We start from the raw sequence: 19,179 nt of genomic DNA on the forward strand, positions 1-19,179 counted from the left end.
TTGGGACATACTGCATTCGCCCAACGGAAGAGACCAAGTATGAGTTTCGATAGTTAGTATCCACGTAGTACATAGAAGAAGAACATTCGTAATTTTTACCCACACAACAGAACAGAAGTATATTATTGTAAAACAGTAAGTTTGAGCACCTATGGGTAAAATTGAATGTCAGTATGGGGTAGTTTTCCAGTTGTACAGTTTACAGCATCATCCACTATTGCTGCACAGAACTGCAATTTCTAAAATTCTTTCCATCGCGCGCCGTGCTACAGCACAGAGTAATTTCTCTCAGTTGGCACAAGTATGTGTATCATAAAACACTCGCAGAACTAAAGCCAAGATTAAGTGTCGACGTATTCTGACAAAATGCTTGTTTCGAGGTGCGGGAACTTGAATCATTAGTCTTGGGACGCGCGCTGTCGACAGTGTGGAGGAGGCTTTAGATTTTTAACCGGCTTCGAAAAAAGAAGGAGGTTCTCAAATCTACTGTGTGGTTGTTTTTTTTTCAAGTAAACTAACACACAGCTTGTAAATATCCCTAAGTTATACATGTCTAAGTTATACATCTATATTACATAATCTCCAATTTAGGCAGGTGGGTGGGGGATAATAATATGAAAAACATTTAACATAATAATATTCAAAAAAATACTTATGTGAGTTATGATCATTTTACAAAATGAAATTATGTTATCAAATGCCGCTACATAATAAATGCCAAATAACCAATCTACATTTAATTTTATGTCCGAACATAAAATTTAAAGCCAAAAATAAATCAATTAGTGAAATTAAATTGAAGTAACGCTTATTATATTTAAAATATTTAATATGTGGGAATAAAAATATATAGATATCCTCATTACCAGACTCTGTGTTTAAGTAGGTTCTCTTCAATTAATGAGAACACTACAATACCCCGAAAAGCAGTGAGTTTTCCTTCCATTACTTTGATTCTCGCGGGAAATACAAATAAAACGGCAGGAAAACCGCCACTAGAATATTATCTCGTGATCTCATTTCATCTTCAAAGAGGCTTATTGGCTTATATGCTTCAGTCTCCGTCATGCAAGTGCAGTGCATATTACCTACAATGCTTCAGCGCTTAGAAATACTGAAAGGAGTCTACCTTAGGAAATGCAAAAAAATATGTAATTCTTGATGTAGTAAGTAATATTCGTATTTGAATCCTAATCCTAACTAATATTATAAATGTGAAAGTAACTGTGTCTGTCTGTCTGTCTGTTACTCTTTCACGCCAAAACTACTGAACGGATTTGAATGAAATTTGGTATACATATGGTCTAGACCCTGAGAAAGAACATAGGCTACTTTTTATCCCGGAATTCCCACGGGAAAACTTTTTAAGGCGAAGTGAAGCTCGCGGGCACAGCTAGTAATTAATAATTATTAGCTTGTATCTCTATTAGCTTTTATGCAAGCTTTTTTTGCATAAAAAGGCTTTCCCGTGGGAATTCAGGGATGAAAAGCGCGTCAGCTTAATAAATGCCAAATTTATGTAACTAATTAGACCAGCCGTTTAACTTATAAACTTTCTCGTTTATAATAACAGGAGAATTATAAGATTACCCAATAAATTCTGTATCTTGTCTTTATTCATTCGAATTACTGAAATTCTTCTAGCATCCGTGGTGCACCAGGTTTCTTCATCTGTAGAGTATGTGAGTCTCTTGCATATTGCGACACCTGTACGTCTAGTATAGGTTGTTGATAGTTGACACAACGTTTATAGTTTCAGTTTTCTTCCATACATTTACAAGCAGCGCCTCTAGCGGAAACTATCATAAACTAAAATTGGTAGTATGAGTTATTTCAAATCGTAGTTTTAAAAAACGAAATAAGTTTACGTGTAAATTATAGCTTTTTGGTAGTACGAGTTACATGTTTGACAGATCTTAGGTAGTCAGCTTCAACGAATTCGAAAACTTTCATAGTTGTTGCTCTCACTGAAAATTTGTAGGTGAGAAGCGTTTTTGTTGTTGGTTAGGATCTAGTTAGAATTTAATTTGTGACTATCAGCGATCATATTTTGCGTGGCGAATGGCTGCAGAGGCAGAGGAAACCCTATTAACCACTAGGAACTAACACAAACTTAAGAATGCGGAGTAATGATGGCAGGAATAGTGCTTGTTATTAGAGATAGTTTATATTGGTTCAGTGACTGGACCCAGTAGAGTACTATGTTGGTACTGATCCCGCTTGGACGCTATTTTCAACCAAGTCCAATGCGACTGTGTCGTGAAATCTGCCTTACTGCGTCCAGGCACTGAATCAATGTATATCACCATTAGGGTGCTTACATAGAGATACTGGTTACCTGTATCTACCCGTACCGGTAACCTGCTGTTTATCTTTCAGCGAGTGCGCTAGAGCATTTCACGGTTTTAAATTTCTCAGTGAGCGATACCTAATCAAGTTACCGGTACGGGTAGATACAGGGAACCCGATTCTTTACGTAAGCACCCTTAGAAATGAAAAATAAATGTTTAAAAATAATCATTTATTACTTATATAGTTATCCATTACATAAATGGCCTAAATCCCCACGAGAGGACGATAGCGTCGCGGCGTTGACTGCCTCGGACGAATCACGCGTCGACGGGTTGTCCTAGGACTCTGCCTTGGTCTCAGTGGGGCAACAAGTATTGGGCTTCTTCCGACGACAGGGCATCTTGGGCTTCGTCCAACGACAGAGCGTCTTGGGCTCCCCACATGTGCAGAATAGGTCGTAGGAGATTCTACACCATGTATGGACATTTATTTATGGCAGTTAACCTGCCGTGGGGTCCATCGGCAGGCTTGTTTAGGTCCCCATTCCTGTAAATAGTACGAATAGATTAGGTCTAGTAAAATATTATTTCTTCCTACAATTTTACCTTAAGTTATCGTAAACATAATAAGTATATAGGTAGGTAGGTACTTACCTTTCCATAAAATCTACAATTAGGTACTTCGAATTGCGATGCACTTGTGAGGATCATTCTTAATTTTATAATTTTTATAAATAAAAGCTTGTAAACCAAATTTCAGTTTGTTTTTGTTAGAGTCATTGACATTGATTGACATATATATTTTGGTTAGAGTCATTGACATATAATATACGAAAATCAAGACGCCAAAATGACATGTGTGTTTGCCCTTTCTTTTTACAAGCGCTAGAAAGAGGTAAAGTATCTAGAGTGAAGTTCGCACAATCGAGTTGTAGCATAAACGATATCGCATGAACTATAATAAAAAAATGTAACTCATACTACCAATTAACTTGGAAACTAATAGTTTGGCGTGCTTACGATTTCTATCAACGTTGACATATATTGCAAGCCCGTACTAGACGCTCTGTTCCTAGCTTCATGTTAGTGCAAGCGTTTTATAGTATTCAATTTACCCCCCATTGAACCTTTCCATGTTGAAGACCGATGATGATGAGGATGATACTTACTTAAGTATATACTTATCGTATCATAGGGTCTGTTTGGTTTAAGTTATGCGTCATAAATTTGTCTTTGAATCAGTCTTAGCGATTTTATGTTTTGGTAACTTTTTTACCACCATTTATTTTGTCACCTACAGGAGTTCATCCCTTTTTCATATACGAGCTTTTTATAAGATCGATTTTATTCTTATTATATTTAATATATTATCATAGCAGTAAATAAATAGTAATAGCTAAATAACTATGATCTTTACAGACACGAAGAGCACGCGAACTAGCCGCCGCTCATTTTAAAGTCTCGAAGCGTAGACAGCGTAGTCAATTATTGCCAAAGTCTCCCTAATTACATTGACTCGGAGAGTATTGCTCCTCGAACTGCTCCGGGGAAATACCATTGAAATATTAATTAGCAAGAAAAGCATAACTCGGAATATAACTATAAAAGCTGGTTCTTTCGATTATATTGTCTTGTATTTATATACTTAGGTATATATACCTACCCTTTCCGTGTTTGCCTGACTTTGAAGCAAATTTATTGTATACTATTTGTTCCCGCAAGCTTCGCTTCGCCTTAAAAAGTTTTCCCGTGGGAACACCGCGATAAAAAGTAGCCTATGTTCTTTCTCAAGGTCTATACTATCTGTATACCAAATTTCATTCAAATCCGTTCACTAGTTTTGGCTTGAAAGAGTAACAGACAGACAGACACCGTTACTTTCGCATTTATAATATTATATAAAAGTTAGGGTTCTGTGTTGTCTACACCATAATTTTCTTAGGTCAGGAATCGAAAATATGACTTCATGCGGCGAAAACAGGATCACTACCGATTGAGCTACTGTATCTGCATACTTTTATCTGTTGGATTTTAATGTACGTACATTACACACACATAATGCTATTTATAATACGAACTCTATAATGTATAACACATAGACAGTACGTACATAACGCTTAGGTAACACTCTGATGTAGTAGTGAATGCCTCAGTTCAATAATTGGGTTGAGTAACCAGAATGTTTTCACAGCTTCAAAATGGATCTTGAATATTCCTCATGTTATTAGAGTTACATGATTTACATACCTATATAATAGGTTTGGTTTTGTACAGATAGCAAAATAAATTAAAAGGCGCCATTAAATTAAATATTGATGAATTATTGATGAAATAACCATTACCTACTTGACATATTTTTTGCTGCTTATTACCAAGAGGTAAATGATATTATTATAAGTATTTTTATAAAATATTTATGAACATTATAATACAACCATTATTTTGATCATCGTGGTTTCGATTTTCATTTCTACTATGCTGGTGTTACTCAGTTTAAAGAAAAGGGTTAATAAAAACAAATATGATCGTTATCAAGAATAAGTATTATGAAGAATATTTTTAATAGCCTTTAGATATATCTTTATTTGTACACACACATAAAATAAATTTACATAAAATAAATTCTTACACATAATGTTGTACAAAAATGGCGGCCTTATCGCTTAAAGCGATTTTTTCAAGACAACCTTAGGGTGGAAGGATATTTATGATCAAAAAGGGGTCAAGTGTAATAAAAGAATAATACAATATTTTTCAATAATTCAAGCATATGTTTTTTTAAATTCATTTTATTGGAATATTTTTGCAGTCGGTCCTGCGTACGTGGTGCGGGGCTAAGCCACAAATAGGCGGCATTTTAGCCTACAACTGTTACGATTAGTATTGGAAAACCCATCGAGCTTAAACTGTGTTTAAACCGTAGTAAAGGGTTTTATGGCACACATTCGAATATATAATTATGCATGTACCTACAGTGGAATTTATTTATTTATTTATTTATTTATTTGATACTTTATTGCACAAATATGAAATATAAGTGTACAAAAGGTGGACTTAATGCTAAAAGCATTGTGCAATTGTGCACCTAGAGCATTCATAAGACCTAAGTATTACATATTGGGGTACATAAACCGAGAATCACAACACTGAGTATGATACTTATTAATTTGGAGAAACGAAAAGGTGTATCCAAGACCATATAATAATTATAGAATGAATGATGAAAGAGTGACAAAGGAATTATACATATAGAGCAGAAATGAGTGGAAGAGTCGGGAGGGGTCGCCCTAGACGGACGTATGTCAGATTGGCGACATACTGAAAAAGGCTCTATTTAAATTAAGAGTACCCGTAACCGACGAGCATGTATGAATGTGGAAGAAGCGAAAGAGGTGTGTCAGAATCGTGCTCAGTGGAAATCTGTAATCTCCGCCTACCCTCTGGGACACAGGTGTGAGCGTGTATATGTATGTATAATAATTATATTATATCACTTACCTTGAGGTCCACAGTCTTTGCCTGCCTTGGTTACAACGTTATATTTTTTTACGTTAAGTGTCCACCGATCGGTACTTATCGGACCAAACTTTACTTAAATGTGGAAAAATTGCATCGGCAATGCTGATAAGGTTGATGCACTTGTGTACTTTTATTTCTATACAAAAAATACTGAATGCGATGCATCTGTTGCGTACGTACGCGTAAAGGTGGACGTTTACCTAAACCTAGAGTTGCCTAAATAACAATTTAACTCCTCCCCCTTCTGCATCGTCATTGTTTATTGTGCCTTGTAAGCCATGCATTATGCATCCTCTATTTGATTTCAACCGCTCCGGTATCCTTAGTCCTCCCCCCACGAATACAAAGTATAATACCAGTTCCAATAAATTCGGCCCCACGGTCCGTTTAAATCCTAATTATGATACCGTCTCCACTTGTTGCTGGCAACCCTGGCAGGGTGCCTAAAATGTATCCACTCAGGGCTGGCCGGTTACTGGGAGGCTGGTTACCGGGTGGTACAGACTTAGATTTACAATATACGAACGAGATGGAGTGTCAGTCAAGAAAAACGTCTCGACAAATAGCACACTACTACTACCACTGTGCTCTTATTTTGAGTTAGTTTGGTAGAAGATTTGAGTCTTTATGCATTGGTATAATGGTTGTCGTTAGGTTGAACGTAAAACGGTTTGACAGTTACCAAAATGTGGACAGTTTTATGCTTTATTTTTGTATACATGTGATCCATCTGATTCCTGTGCTTCCAGCTGAGCACTGCAGAATTGTTCCGTGCGGCGGCCTCCAAGACGGAAATCAGCAGGATGATTGCCAACCTTCGCTTCGGAGACGGCACTAGAAGAAGAAGAAGTGACCCATCTACCTCGAATATTGTTAATCTAAGGGTACGGCCGTGTAAATTGTGCCCACTCTTGTAAAGTTGCCCGTAGGCGCTTCTGGCATGCTGCGCGGTTTATCAACTGCATGAAGTGGCTAACTGTTGCTTTAAAATAGGCATTGGGAGGTTTTGTGGTTGATTTGAACTTCTTGTTAGCGTGTTGTGACAAACTGTAAGAGTAGAAACGGCCTAGGATTAGTAAGTTGGAAGACTTATTCTATTCACAGTTGCCAACCTGACCATTTCCGAGACCTCAAACTTAAAAATATTTTTTTTATTAAAACGTTTAAATCGAAGATGTAGAGCTGATAGGTAGGTATTTAAAATTCGATGCAGAGAATTTATTTCGTGAAAGTAGCGTGAACTTTGCGTTTTATAAAACGTTTCCGATGGCTATCTTAGTGAAAATGAATCTTGTTTGACATGTAACCTACATGTTTGTTTTTTTTACTGCATGAGATGAGTAAACTATAGGTACTTTTCACATTAGCTAACTGCACAAGGTATGCAAGATTCTAATTAGATCTCACATCACTGCAACCTACGCGTTATAATTATCACCATAATGGAATAAACCTAAATTAAGTCAACTTCATTAGTCGGTTACCACTTTTGTACCTTGTCAAAATCAGAAACCGCCAATTAATTCACATTCAGTTCAAACATTTCGCAATCAACTTTACCCTACTAAAGTTTTATTTACAAACCAGAGGAACTAAACAGGAGCCAAATTTAATTAACGTGATATGTTAGAACCCACGCTTCAAGATTCTCCCCAGTCACCTACTGCGTTATTCATCCTCATCTCATTACCGCCTCTATCTAGGTCTCTGTTCTCTAGAGCTTATTAGCATAGCCTAAGAAGGCTTTTGCACTGAAAATGTTCAGTAGCATGTTAGCGAGAAGTTATGTTTTAAATAATGTGTTCACGAGGGATGATCTTTGGGTAAAAAAATATTTTTTGAGGAGGCTGATGGGTCTGTTTTACAGTCTGACCAATATTGAAGTGTAATACTGAAACAAATGCTGTACTGTACCAACTTATGTCATGTCTACCCAACAAGCCAACAACCCATACTAGATTTATTCCCTTAGATATAGGTACTGTATTCATTCTTATTTGGCGAAAAAGGTAAACAATCTTTGTGTGTCTTTTTAATTTAAATATTATTAAACCTTATTACCAATTTCTCCTGTACCTCCTGCGGATTGACTGGCAGAAAATGCTTTTAGCATTAAGTCCACCCTTTGTACTTTTATTTGTAATATTTGTTCAATAAAGAATTAAATAATAAACAAATAAACTACGGCCAAAATAAATGGTTATGTTACGAAATCAATCATTTGTCATTATGTTTTATTTTATAACTTAGTTTTTAAATTAATTTATATAAAAAGAGACTCCAAGATTGCTCAAAATGACAAGTAAGAAAAAATACATTTTAGGTACTTCTGTATTACTTTCAGGACGATTTTTACTCTCCTGTACCTAAAGCACGCCTACGTCCTACCTAGTCCCGCTCCGCAGTGTCCCGGCTAATGAACCATACTCTCTGCTTGTTTGTTTTTAATAGCGCGGCTAAAAGGCCACGGGCTGAGGGGCCTCAGTGAAATTGACGCCATTTTGCGCCTTTTACGATTTATGTTCCTGTTCCATCATATAAAGATAAGATAAGGGATTGGTGTTATAAAAAACATTCCGTAATAAGGAATATGCATGTGATTCAAATAAATATGAAATATTATTTTAAATAACTTTGTTATTTCAAAATTATGCCTACATCAATATTTTTGATTATAATTTAATTTTGAGGAAGTAAATAATTATTGAAAAGTAGAAAAAAACTGTGGTAAATTTAAACTTTAGAAACGTCACGCTTTTTTTAGGGCGGATGTGACGTAAATAGTGAGTATAAATGTTAATCGTAGGATAATCTATGCCCATAGAACTGAGCGTAGGTGCGACTGGCGAGAGTCATTATTTATTTAATACTTTATTGCACAAATATGAGATATACAGGGTGTTGCAAAAAGGGTATACTAAGCCGAAACCTACATGTGCAGCATGGTATATCTAAGCCTGAAACTGAAATCAGAATTTGAAAATTCGCGAAAAAAAAAACATAGAAACTTTGTTGGTCACGTGACTTTTTACTATATAATATATATTATTCTGAGCCGTGAAAAGAGACTGTGACGTCACACAAAGTTTTGGGCATTTTAAGTGGTCGTTTCGGTTATAAATTTTTAACTTTCTTTAAAATACTTACCTTAAATTACTATTTTTGGCGTTGAATTTTTGGTACTATAATAAAGAGATGTTAAAGTATTGAATAAGAATATAAAAAATACATACATATTCCCTATTGTCTTAATTATGACTTCAGAGACAGAAAGACATTACTAAAAGAGGGGTGTTATTAGTTTGTTATTCATGGATGCAAGTACCTAATATGTAGTTTGTAAGCACAAAAGTTGTTATTAAAGCATTACGAAGGTGATAAGAAAGATTTAATAGGTTCGTAGCGTGTGTAGCTAGAATGTGATACTAAAGTTAATACTAATGAGTTGTACAATGTTGCAGCATGAGATTGTAACGTTTGATTGTTATTTTAGTAGAGGTACTGAACCCTCGTACGGGTACTTTATCTTCATATTAGTTATAGTCATTGCGAATAGAACTCCATAATATATTAACTAGACTTAAGAGATGGATATTAGGATAAATTTAGGTCTAGCTTTTCGTTAAATGTCCTACCTACTATTCTGGGGAAACAAAGTAACGCGGACTCGGGTGTACAGTTTACGGGTTGAAATTGTAAGGCTGCATAACCATTAACCAATCAACTATCAGTTTCTCTAATGAATAGTAATATCGTTCATACTCCAGAAAATAAGCTCCTCGTTACAAATAAGCTCAATTCTATTGCCTAAGTTTATTCCGTACCATAGATTATAATATTAGTAGTAAAAATATATATAACTATATTGCTCTCGGGCTTGGCATACACTGCATTACCTAGTTCCCAAAAAAAAGAAAGATCTCATAAATTGGGTGATGTTGAGATGAACTTAAGGAACTAATTAGTAGGTAAATGAAGTATCTGAACTCATGGAATGCTTAATAGGATCGGCAATTAGCGGATGCCGGACTTGCCGTCCGGTAATCGTGGGGAGCGGCCGTCAGGATCCGTGTTTACTACATAAAGCACTTTATTCCAACTAGCCGATCATCACTAATGCACAAATCCCTAATAAGGGATGCACGGTAGGAACCATCCTTAGTGACGGTTCAATATTATGATCATGATGAAAATAAGATGACGATTGAGTCCGTCTAAAAACTAAGGGTTCCGTTAGGGTGGCTCAAAGGTAGGTATTAATCAACATGATTATTTACAAAAATATACTTAAACTTACTCTTATCTAATCTTATTACTTTACTCGGAAAGGTTTCATTCTTGTGCGTGTAACTGAGGTTATGTGTGTTACTTCGATATTATAATATTATAATATATGTCGGTGAAGTCATGATTACAGTCATGATACTGACACCGCTGACTCGCCCGGATACGAAGCGCAGCAGCGCCGCCTGGCGGCGCTCTACAGCGTCTATGGTGGGGCGCGTGGCAGCAGGTGGGAGCAGAGCTGCGCTCCCTCACTTGCCTTCCAACCGCCGAGCGCTATCGACCTGTACCCTACGTTTCGTATCATAGTTACTGTGTTATAATCTGTAAAGTGCACCTACCTAATAAATCAAGTGATTGCCTACAAAGAGTGTTTCCATCAAGCCCGGATCCCATTGCACGCCCACTATGTCTGATGGAGATGGAGAGCTACTGCCGAACCCCTCACCTTCGCCGACATCAGAAGTGGGATCCCAACGAGTGAATGCAGCATCAGCACCACTCAGCAGCGACCAAGGTGCCACGGAGCAGAACTGGCGCATGATGTTCGAGATGCAGAACGAGAACATGAAAGCCCTCATCGCCGCACTCAAGCAACCTGGACCGAGTGCTGGCTACAAGATCACGCTTCCGGAGTTCGACCCTGAAAAACCTGATGCAGACGCACGTGCATGGTGTGCGACTGCCGACGTGTGCTTCGCAGACAAGCCGCTAGAAGGAGGCCAGCTTGTTGTAGTAATCAGCAAGGCCTTGAAAGGCGTGGCATCGACATGGCTTGCCCAGATATCGTATGCAGGTATGACATGGACCCAATTTAAAGAAATGTTCGTTGCGCGATTCGTGTCTGTCGAAACTTCAGCTGCGACGCTCATTAACCTAAACAATAATAAGCCCAAGGACGGCGAGACACTAGCCTCTTATGGAAGCCGCCTAATCACTTCCCTACTGAACAACTGGAAAGGAAAAACTGTGGAGCAGATCGCCGTATCAACAGTGCTCGCTCACATGTCGCAATTCGATTCGAAATTACATCGTTTGGCATACACAACTGAAATCGGCACTCGTAATCGATTCCAGCAAGAGCTACAAGCGTTTTCCTTCCTAAAACGCAAGGCTAATTCATCCCTGGATCAGAAAATCGCACCAAAATTCAAACGTGCCAAATTTTCCACACTACCCCCTGTAAAGTGTTTTCACTGCGGAAAAATCGGACACAAGCAATCTGAGTGCTTTCACCGTGGCAAGGAGGTTCAAAGCAAGAAATGGACCAATCCTGCCGTGCCAACTACACGAAGTGGACCACAGCAGCAGCCAACTACATCGGGCAAGATCATTTGCTTTAAGTGCAACGAGCCAGGACACATCGCGAGCCGGTGTCCAGCGGCCCAGGGCGCCAGCAGAGGTGGCAGCGGTGGCGGGCCCAATGCTGAGCGTCGTGTCAACGTGTGCGTCGTAGAAGCACCAACAGGAAATTTAAATCATAAAGGTCAGTCTTTCGTTTTCCAATATGACTCTGGTGCTGAATGTTCTTTGATTAAAGAGAGTGTTGCACGTAAATTTTCTGGAAAACGTTATAATAACGTTGTTTACCTTAAGGGTATTGGTGAATCAAGAACAGTCAGCATCCAGCAAATACTGTGTCTCATTGAGATAGGTGATAATGTGTTAGAAATTTTGCTACATGTTGTGCCTGACGCTATATTAGAAAATGAGATAATGATTGGTCGCGAAATTTTAAAACAAGGTTATGCAGTTCATATGACGTCATCTGAGTTTAAGTTAGAAAAACACAAAGTGATAGCTAGTTGCGAAATCGAATTATCGGTCAAAAATGATTTCCAAAACGTCGACACGGATATTCCCGACAGTAATAAGCCGCAATTGGTAGATATTTTAGAGCGTAATTCTGATTATTTTGTCACGGGTATGCCTAAGACTCGCGTAACTACAGGAGAACTTGAAATTCGCCTTGTTGACCCCACTCGTACAGTACAACGGCGTCCCTATCGCCTCAGCCCGGAGGAGCGAAAAATAATGCGTGACCGCGTAGACGAATTATTGCAAGCGGATATTATCCGTCCGAGTAGTTCCCCATTCGCGAGCCCGGCTCTCTTGGTTAAAAAGCGCGATGGTAGTGATAGGATGTGCATTGACTACCGCGAACTAAACAGCAACACGGTGCCTGATCGATTCCCATTACCGCTGATTTCTGACCTCATTGGACGTCTACAGGGAGCTAATTACTACACTAAACTAGATTGTGCAAGTGGATTTCACTTAATTCCTATCAAATCGGAAGAATCTATCGAAAGAACCGCGTTTATTACACCTGACGGGCAGTTTGAGTACTTGTCCATGCCCTTTGGTCTTCGTAATGCCATTTCTGTCTTTCAAAGAGCGATAATTAAAGCGCTAGGCCCTCTGGCTTATGATTACGTCATTGTGTACGTTGATGACGTGTTAATTCCATCTGCAACGATCACTGAAGGGTTGGAAAGGCTTGAAGTCGTTTTAAACACACTTACGAAGGCGGGATTTTCTTTAAATTTAAAGAAATGCTCATTCCTAAAAACTGAACTAGAATTTTTAGGATATGAGATTAGTGCAGGTCAAATAAAACCTAATAAGCGTAAGGTTCGATCCCTTACCGAATTGCCACCACCTGAAACGGTAACTCAGTTAAGACAGTTTATAGGCTTAGCTACGTACTTCCGTCAGTTCATACCGCAATTTTCGCGCATTATGGGACCACTTTACAATCTTACCAGAGAAAATGTCCCGTTTATCTGGCAGCCGCGTCATGAAGAAATTAGACAGGAGATTATTTCGATTTTGACAAAAGAACCTGTGTTAATGATTTACAATCCAGAATACCCCGTCGAGTTGCATACTGACGCGAGTGCTAACGGCTATGGCGCTATTTTATTTCAAATTGTGGACGGCAAGCGACACGTAATAGAGTACTTCAGCAAGCGTACCACCCCGGCGGAGTCATCATAGTTACGAGCTTGAGACGCTAGCTATAGTTAATGCTATAAAGCATTTTCGACAATATTTACACGGGCGTAAATTTACAGTTGTAACAGATTGCAACTCTATAAGGTCCTCTAGTAAGAAAGCTGACTTGACACCGCGGGTCCAAAGATGGTGGGCTTATCTCCAATCTTTTGATTTCGACGTCGTTTATAAAGCCGGACAGTACATGAAACACGTAGATTTCTTTTCACGAAACCTCGGAAACGCAAACCAGGACAGCTGCGTTCAGTCAAGTTTAAGCGTTAGCGAAGTCCCGAGCATAGAGTCACAGGTAGAGTCGAGCGTAAAGTTACAACCGCAAGTAGCTTCAAATGTAGAGCAGAAACAAATTAACTTTACAGAAGTTACAAATAATTGGATAATTGCTGAACAAAAACGTGACCCCGAAATTAGCAAGTTAATAACTGATCTCAATGATGGTACACTGAGTGCGGACATTGCCAATACTTACGAGGTGCGAGCAGGGATTCTTCATAGGAAGGTTCAGCGTAATAGACGCACGAGATGCTTGCCTATTCTCCCAAAAGCTCTACGGTGGTCTGTCGTAAACAATATCCATGAGTCTCTAGTACATTTAGGCTCCGACAAAACATTGGAAAAGTTGTACCAACATTATTGGTTCGAAGGCATGGCGCGATACGTAAAGAAGTACATCGATAGTTGCGTTACATGTAAGGTAGCTAAATCACATTCAGGCCGAGTTCAAGCGGAGCTCCATCCAATCCCTAAGATAACAACGCCATGGCACACTATCCACATTGATGCAACCGGTAAACTTAGCGGGAAGAACGACCAAAAAGAATACGCGTTCGTATTAGTTGACGGTTTCACAAAATACACTCTACTGTTTCACACAACACGAATTGACACAGTTAGTAGCATACAGGCTGTTAAAGATAGCGTAGCGTTGTTTGGAGCGCCAACAAGGATCATAGCGGATCAAGGACGATGCTTTGCCAGTAAGGAGTTTAAAGAGTTCTGTGATGCTAGTAATATTTCGTTACACTTAATCGCAACCGGATCATCGCGTGCTAACGGGCAGGTAGAGAGAACTATGAGCGTACTAAAGTCTATGCTAACGGCGGTAGAAACTAGCGATACTCGATCCTGGCAAGACGCGTTAAGTGAAGTACAACTCGCCATTAATTGCACCGTAAACCGTACTACTCAAGCGAGTCCATTAGAACTCATGATTGGTAAAGTTGCGCGACCATTGACTCTTATGACATGTAATGACGAAATAGAGGTAGACTTACCTGCACTTAGAGTTGAAGCTGCTCAACTTATTGAGAATTCAGCTGTTTATGAGAAGCGTCGATTTGATTCCACAAAGGCCAAACTTAGCAAATTTTCAGTAGGAGATTTTGTATTACTGGCAAATGAAGAGAGAAACCAGACTAAGTTGGACCCTAAATATAAAGGCCCATTCCAAGTGATAGAGGTACTAGATTGTGATAGATACACCTTAAAGGCTTTGAATTCGAAACGTACTTACAAGTACGCACACGATAGGCTTAGAAAGATGCCCTCAGAACCTTGTATCATTGAAGAGTTTCAGGACGATGAGTCGGAGTTGAATGAAGAGGCCGTTGAGGAGCCTGTTGTAAATAATAATTAAGCTTGCATAAGTGATAATGGGTGAAATGAGACCGTACCAGAGACTGATACGTAGTCGTAGTCTAGTAGAAATCAGCATCTATGTTCGCATAGTCTGTGGGCAGGCGGCAGGCGTATAGTTCTGGCGGAGGTCGGGTTCATGATGAACCGTATGTGGAGAGTCAAAGGTTGACTCGGCGATCCCCTTGGAGGGAGGCGCGTAATGAGAATGCAACTGTGATTGCTTTGGCCGATGAGCCGTTGAGAGGTTGATTCGATTTGATTATGGTTTATGAAAGCTTAATGAAAGAGTACTGAAGATGTTAGTTTTTGAACTTAGAGATTGATTAGTCAATGATACAATGTGTCTGTGTGGCAAGAAGTTTATTCATTCCTGTTAATAAAGAAGTTGATTAGTTTTCTTTTAAGATACCTACTATAAGCATAGTGTTAATGTAGAGCATTGTAAATAGTAGTAGGCTAAGTAATTTGTGAAGATACTGTTCGCTGTGTCTTGTTACAGAATAACACACACGAGGACGTGTGCATCACAGGATGGCCGTGTCGGTGAAGTCATGATTACAGTCATGATACTGACACCGCTGACTCGCCCGGATACGAAGCGCAGCAGCGCCGCCTGGCGGCGCTCTACAGCGTCTATGGTGGGGCGCGTGGCAGCAGGTGGGAGCAGAGCTGCGCTCCCTCACTTGCCTTCCAACCGCCGAGCGCTATCGACCTGTACCCTACGTTTCGTATCATAGTTACTGTGTTATAATCTGTAAAGTGCACCTACCTAATAAATCAAGTGATTGCCTACAAAGAGTGTTTCCATCAAGCCCGGATCCCATTGCACGCCCACTATGTCTGATGGAGATGGAGAGCTACTGCCGAACCCCTCACCTTCGCCGACATATATATTATTCCAATGTATATAGTTAGTGTTATTCCAATGTTATCTGCGGTTAGCCTATCAAAATAATAATAATAATGTTATCCCTGCTGGAACCTCTTTGTCCCACTTTCCCTTTTAATATCCTCATTGTTTTTTACAAACCCCGAGGGCAGAAAAGAGCATTTAAAAACATTATCACACTGTGGAAATTTGTTAAATGGCCCTTTTAAATCTCTTGTTCCATTTTTATCTTAATATCTAATTAAAAATGAAATCTGAAAGTTAATAATTTACTTGGACTTCATTATAATCTAGGGCCATTAGGCCTATGCACTCAAGTATAATTAGGAAGGAAGAGCTTTTTAACCGGCCTGTTCGTACCTACAGCGATAGACTAAATAAAAAAATGTTAAGGAGAGGCCAGTATCACATGGTTTTAATTTGTTATACATACAGGGCGACTTGCACAAACATCTTAAACCTAGATTTAGTGTTAAATCTCGATTTATGCCATAAATTTATATGGACTGACGTTTCTTAAATCTAGATTTATGTGACCATTAGTGACCATTTTTTCATAGAAATTATGCAATAGCTGTTGTCAAAAATATCATTAGTCCTGTAGCTTATAGCATCCCTAGTTTATTTCTTTTGTCCGACTCTTTCTACAAACTTGTGTTTTAAATTACTTGGGAAAGCTTAATCGCCACTTTCAAAAATTGTTTCTTTTCTTTTCCGGAATAAAATATGGCCATAATAAACTCAGGAAACGGTTATCTAGCGTAATAAGTAATCTCTCAAATAATTAGAAACTTTCACAAGGGATGAAAGTATTCAACGGAAATAGGTAATTTCTAAGTTATGGTTCATAAATAAGGAACAAAGGGCGAGTTGCACCAAAATCTAGATTCAGTGTCTAATGGCGATTTAAGAAACGTCAATATATAAATTTATGGCTTGAACAGCTATCATTAAATCTAGATTTAACTTTTTCGTACAATATAAGTATTACTTACGGTAAAATGGAAGCCCATAGTTAGATTTTTACTGATACCATACTTATTGAAGCTCGATATAACACTATTATAAGAAAAGTACATTAGGCTCAACGTGGCAGCGGCTCAGCGAAACGGCGACCGGAAGTGACGCGATAAATCATAAAAACGCGCATTTCCGCCGACGCAGCGATGGCGCGCAAATATCGGAAATTTAACTCGACTCATATATCGCTTCATGTTCTCCAGAATCGGACAAGTTGAAAATATCGGAAAAGTTGCCTGCATTTCAGTAGGTCCAATAAGATGACATCTCATACGCTGCTTTGTCAGTATCGCTTTTATCTAGTACCGGGAACCTCCACAACACGTAATCCTCACAACGTTTGAACATTGAAAAATTCGTATCTTTATTTCACCGGTACCGTTTCGCTTCCAGAATCTCTTGTCATAATAGTGTCTACGCTTTTGGCTCAAATATTCCGAGTGCCAATCTCGTGATATTCCAGTAAGTAAGCCGTGAAACGTAGGAGGTAATTGAACGCTGAGGCAATTTCAAATTAAGAGCATGAAACGTCGGTGTGTGCGTTTGTGTGTGTGTAGACCGCAGGCTGCTGTGTGTGTGTGTGTGTGTGTGTGTCATGTGAACATGTCACTGATCGCCGGCTGACACAATCTGCCCGATATGTGCACAAACTGACCAGCAAAAAGCAGGTGTCGTGATTCCTTGATTAAACTCATTTGTGGAACGCACATTTATCATTCCATTCATGAAAAGCGGCCATTCACATCGATATTTTCGCTCAATACACCAAAAAATAAGAGCTTATTTTTTCGTGATCAAATAGGCGGCTTTTTCAGCGTAGTAACTAACTAACTTTCGCAATTCCGATGACACAGTGCTATGTGGAGAAGGCATCCATCTTTCATGAGTATGTACTATTTACGAGTATTTTCAATGTCGTGTGGCCATTTTTCCCGCACTATCAATCAGGGCCGGTGTAATATCGCTCTGTGACAGACAAGGATGGGAGACGGTAATTTCGGCTATCTGCAATGACACAGCGTTACTATGTATCTACTTTGCCTAAAATCCCCAAGTGATCGAAACTGGTTCTTATAGCGGAGAGTTAGAGATCATGATGGGAGGCAATCTGGGAAAGGGTAAGTTTGTTCGCTTCGTGTCAATCGATCATCAGGCAGGGTCGGAAGGCGACGCCGCTGTCGATATCTTTTGTTACCTCCGAGCTGACCCCAAACCGAATTTACTTAGCCATTCTAATTGTTGTGCCGTCGATACAGCCGTCGTTTGGATTCGGAACAACTTCCCGAGTAAACAGGCAACGAGCAAACAAATTGGTCCACTTCTGGAGGCCGAGTATTTTAGCGTGATAATAAATATTTTACGATGAATAAAAATTTAATCAAATATTAGCATAAAGAATATAAGGAGCTGTCGTTTTGTCCGTTTTAGCGCTGGCCTTTGTAGGTTTCAATAAAGTTGGCTGGTTTATGGCAGTGCGTTCTTGAAGGTGGGAGACGGTGGGCGATTAGCCGACGTGCGGTTAACGAGATGATTTGCATATTAATGGTGGTTGAGCATTAGGAGTCGCCGGAGCGGGGGCCGGCTACCGGCAGAGGCCGCTACTGGCAGTGGCCACGTACGACACTGTAATAGCTTCCGCAGGGACTCGGGAAAATCAATATAACAAGTAATTTGTGGTCGCCCGCCGTCCGCCGGCAGGTAAAATGTAGCGTCCCGTGGAAAATCGTTCGGAATGTTGTATCAGACTTTGAGCTGTGGAATTTTCTGAGGATTTTGGAAAATTGGTCTGAGTTTATTTTGGAATCGGGGTAGTAAATAGTATACTTAAAAATCGGTACTTTTTATTAAAATATCTGTAAAATATACCTATTATCACTTTGTTTTCTTCTTAAAGTACATTATTTTACCTAAGTCCTCTAAACTTTTAATAAACCCCGGGTACTTTAGCGATAAAACCTTCAAACTTAGCGGCATGACTCGCAGTTTCTCTTACACTGCGTCAGCATCAGTTATTTTATCGCTTACTCATACACTCTTCGGGCATATTTGTCTTCCATCCCTCAATAACAAAATTAACCTATCACTTTTGCTTTTGTCTCGTCTTTTTGTCTCCATTTTCTTTCTCGTAAACTTGGACTTTTATCATATCTTAAAACTGGCGATACAATCGCGGGACTAGCTTTTACGGCGATTTGGATTCAATCCAAATTGTTGCCTCAATAAAACGAGAGTGTGATATTGTTTCGATGTCTGCGCCTAGGCAGTGAGCACTGCCAGGGAACTGAAACATTTACCGGTAGATTTAGTATTTAGGGCTGCCACAAATAAATACGATACTATGTCGCGTCGTACCACTCTCCCCCCCTCTCTACCATTGACCGCCTGTGAGTGGGAAGGAGATGTTTTTACGACATGACGACATACCGTGTTTATTTGTGGGAGCCCTTACCCGGAGTCTTTCTGGCAGTCAGTTTCTCCTTTCTATTATGAAGATAAGGCATCGCGCATAAACTCATTTAC

General features: G+C 39.2%; 1 protein-coding gene and 1 long non-coding RNA gene across 2 annotated transcripts; one reads left to right on the forward strand and one right to left on the reverse strand.

The window, feature by feature from the left end:
- Positions 1 to 2,506: 2,506 nt before the first annotated feature.
- On the reverse strand, positions 2,507 to 3,357 carry LOC119692146. The gene is made up of 2 exons (XR_007268321.1): positions 2,946 to 3,357; positions 2,507 to 2,838 (listed from the first exon to the last, which is right to left on the reverse strand). It is a non-coding gene; the product is annotated as an uncharacterized LOC119692146 (long non-coding RNA).
- A 6,847-nt stretch (positions 3,358 to 10,204) lies between these two features.
- On the forward strand, positions 10,205 to 15,632 carry LOC119692047. The gene is made up of 2 exons (XM_048633458.1): positions 10,205 to 11,580; positions 15,250 to 15,632. Exons 1-2 carry the CDS (start codon positions 10,503 to 10,505, stop codon positions 15,252 to 15,254), a joined length of 1,083 nt encoding a protein of 360 aa, XP_048489415.1. The 5' UTR covers positions 10,205 to 10,502; the 3' UTR covers positions 15,255 to 15,632.
- The last annotated feature ends 3,547 nt before the right edge of the window (positions 15,633 to 19,179 follow it).

Source organism: Plutella xylostella, chromosome 5 (genome assembly GCF_932276165.1).
Source record: "Plutella xylostella chromosome 5, ilPluXylo3.1, whole genome shotgun sequence".
NCBI classification, from domain to species: domain Eukaryota; kingdom Metazoa; phylum Arthropoda; class Insecta; order Lepidoptera; family Plutellidae; genus Plutella; species Plutella xylostella.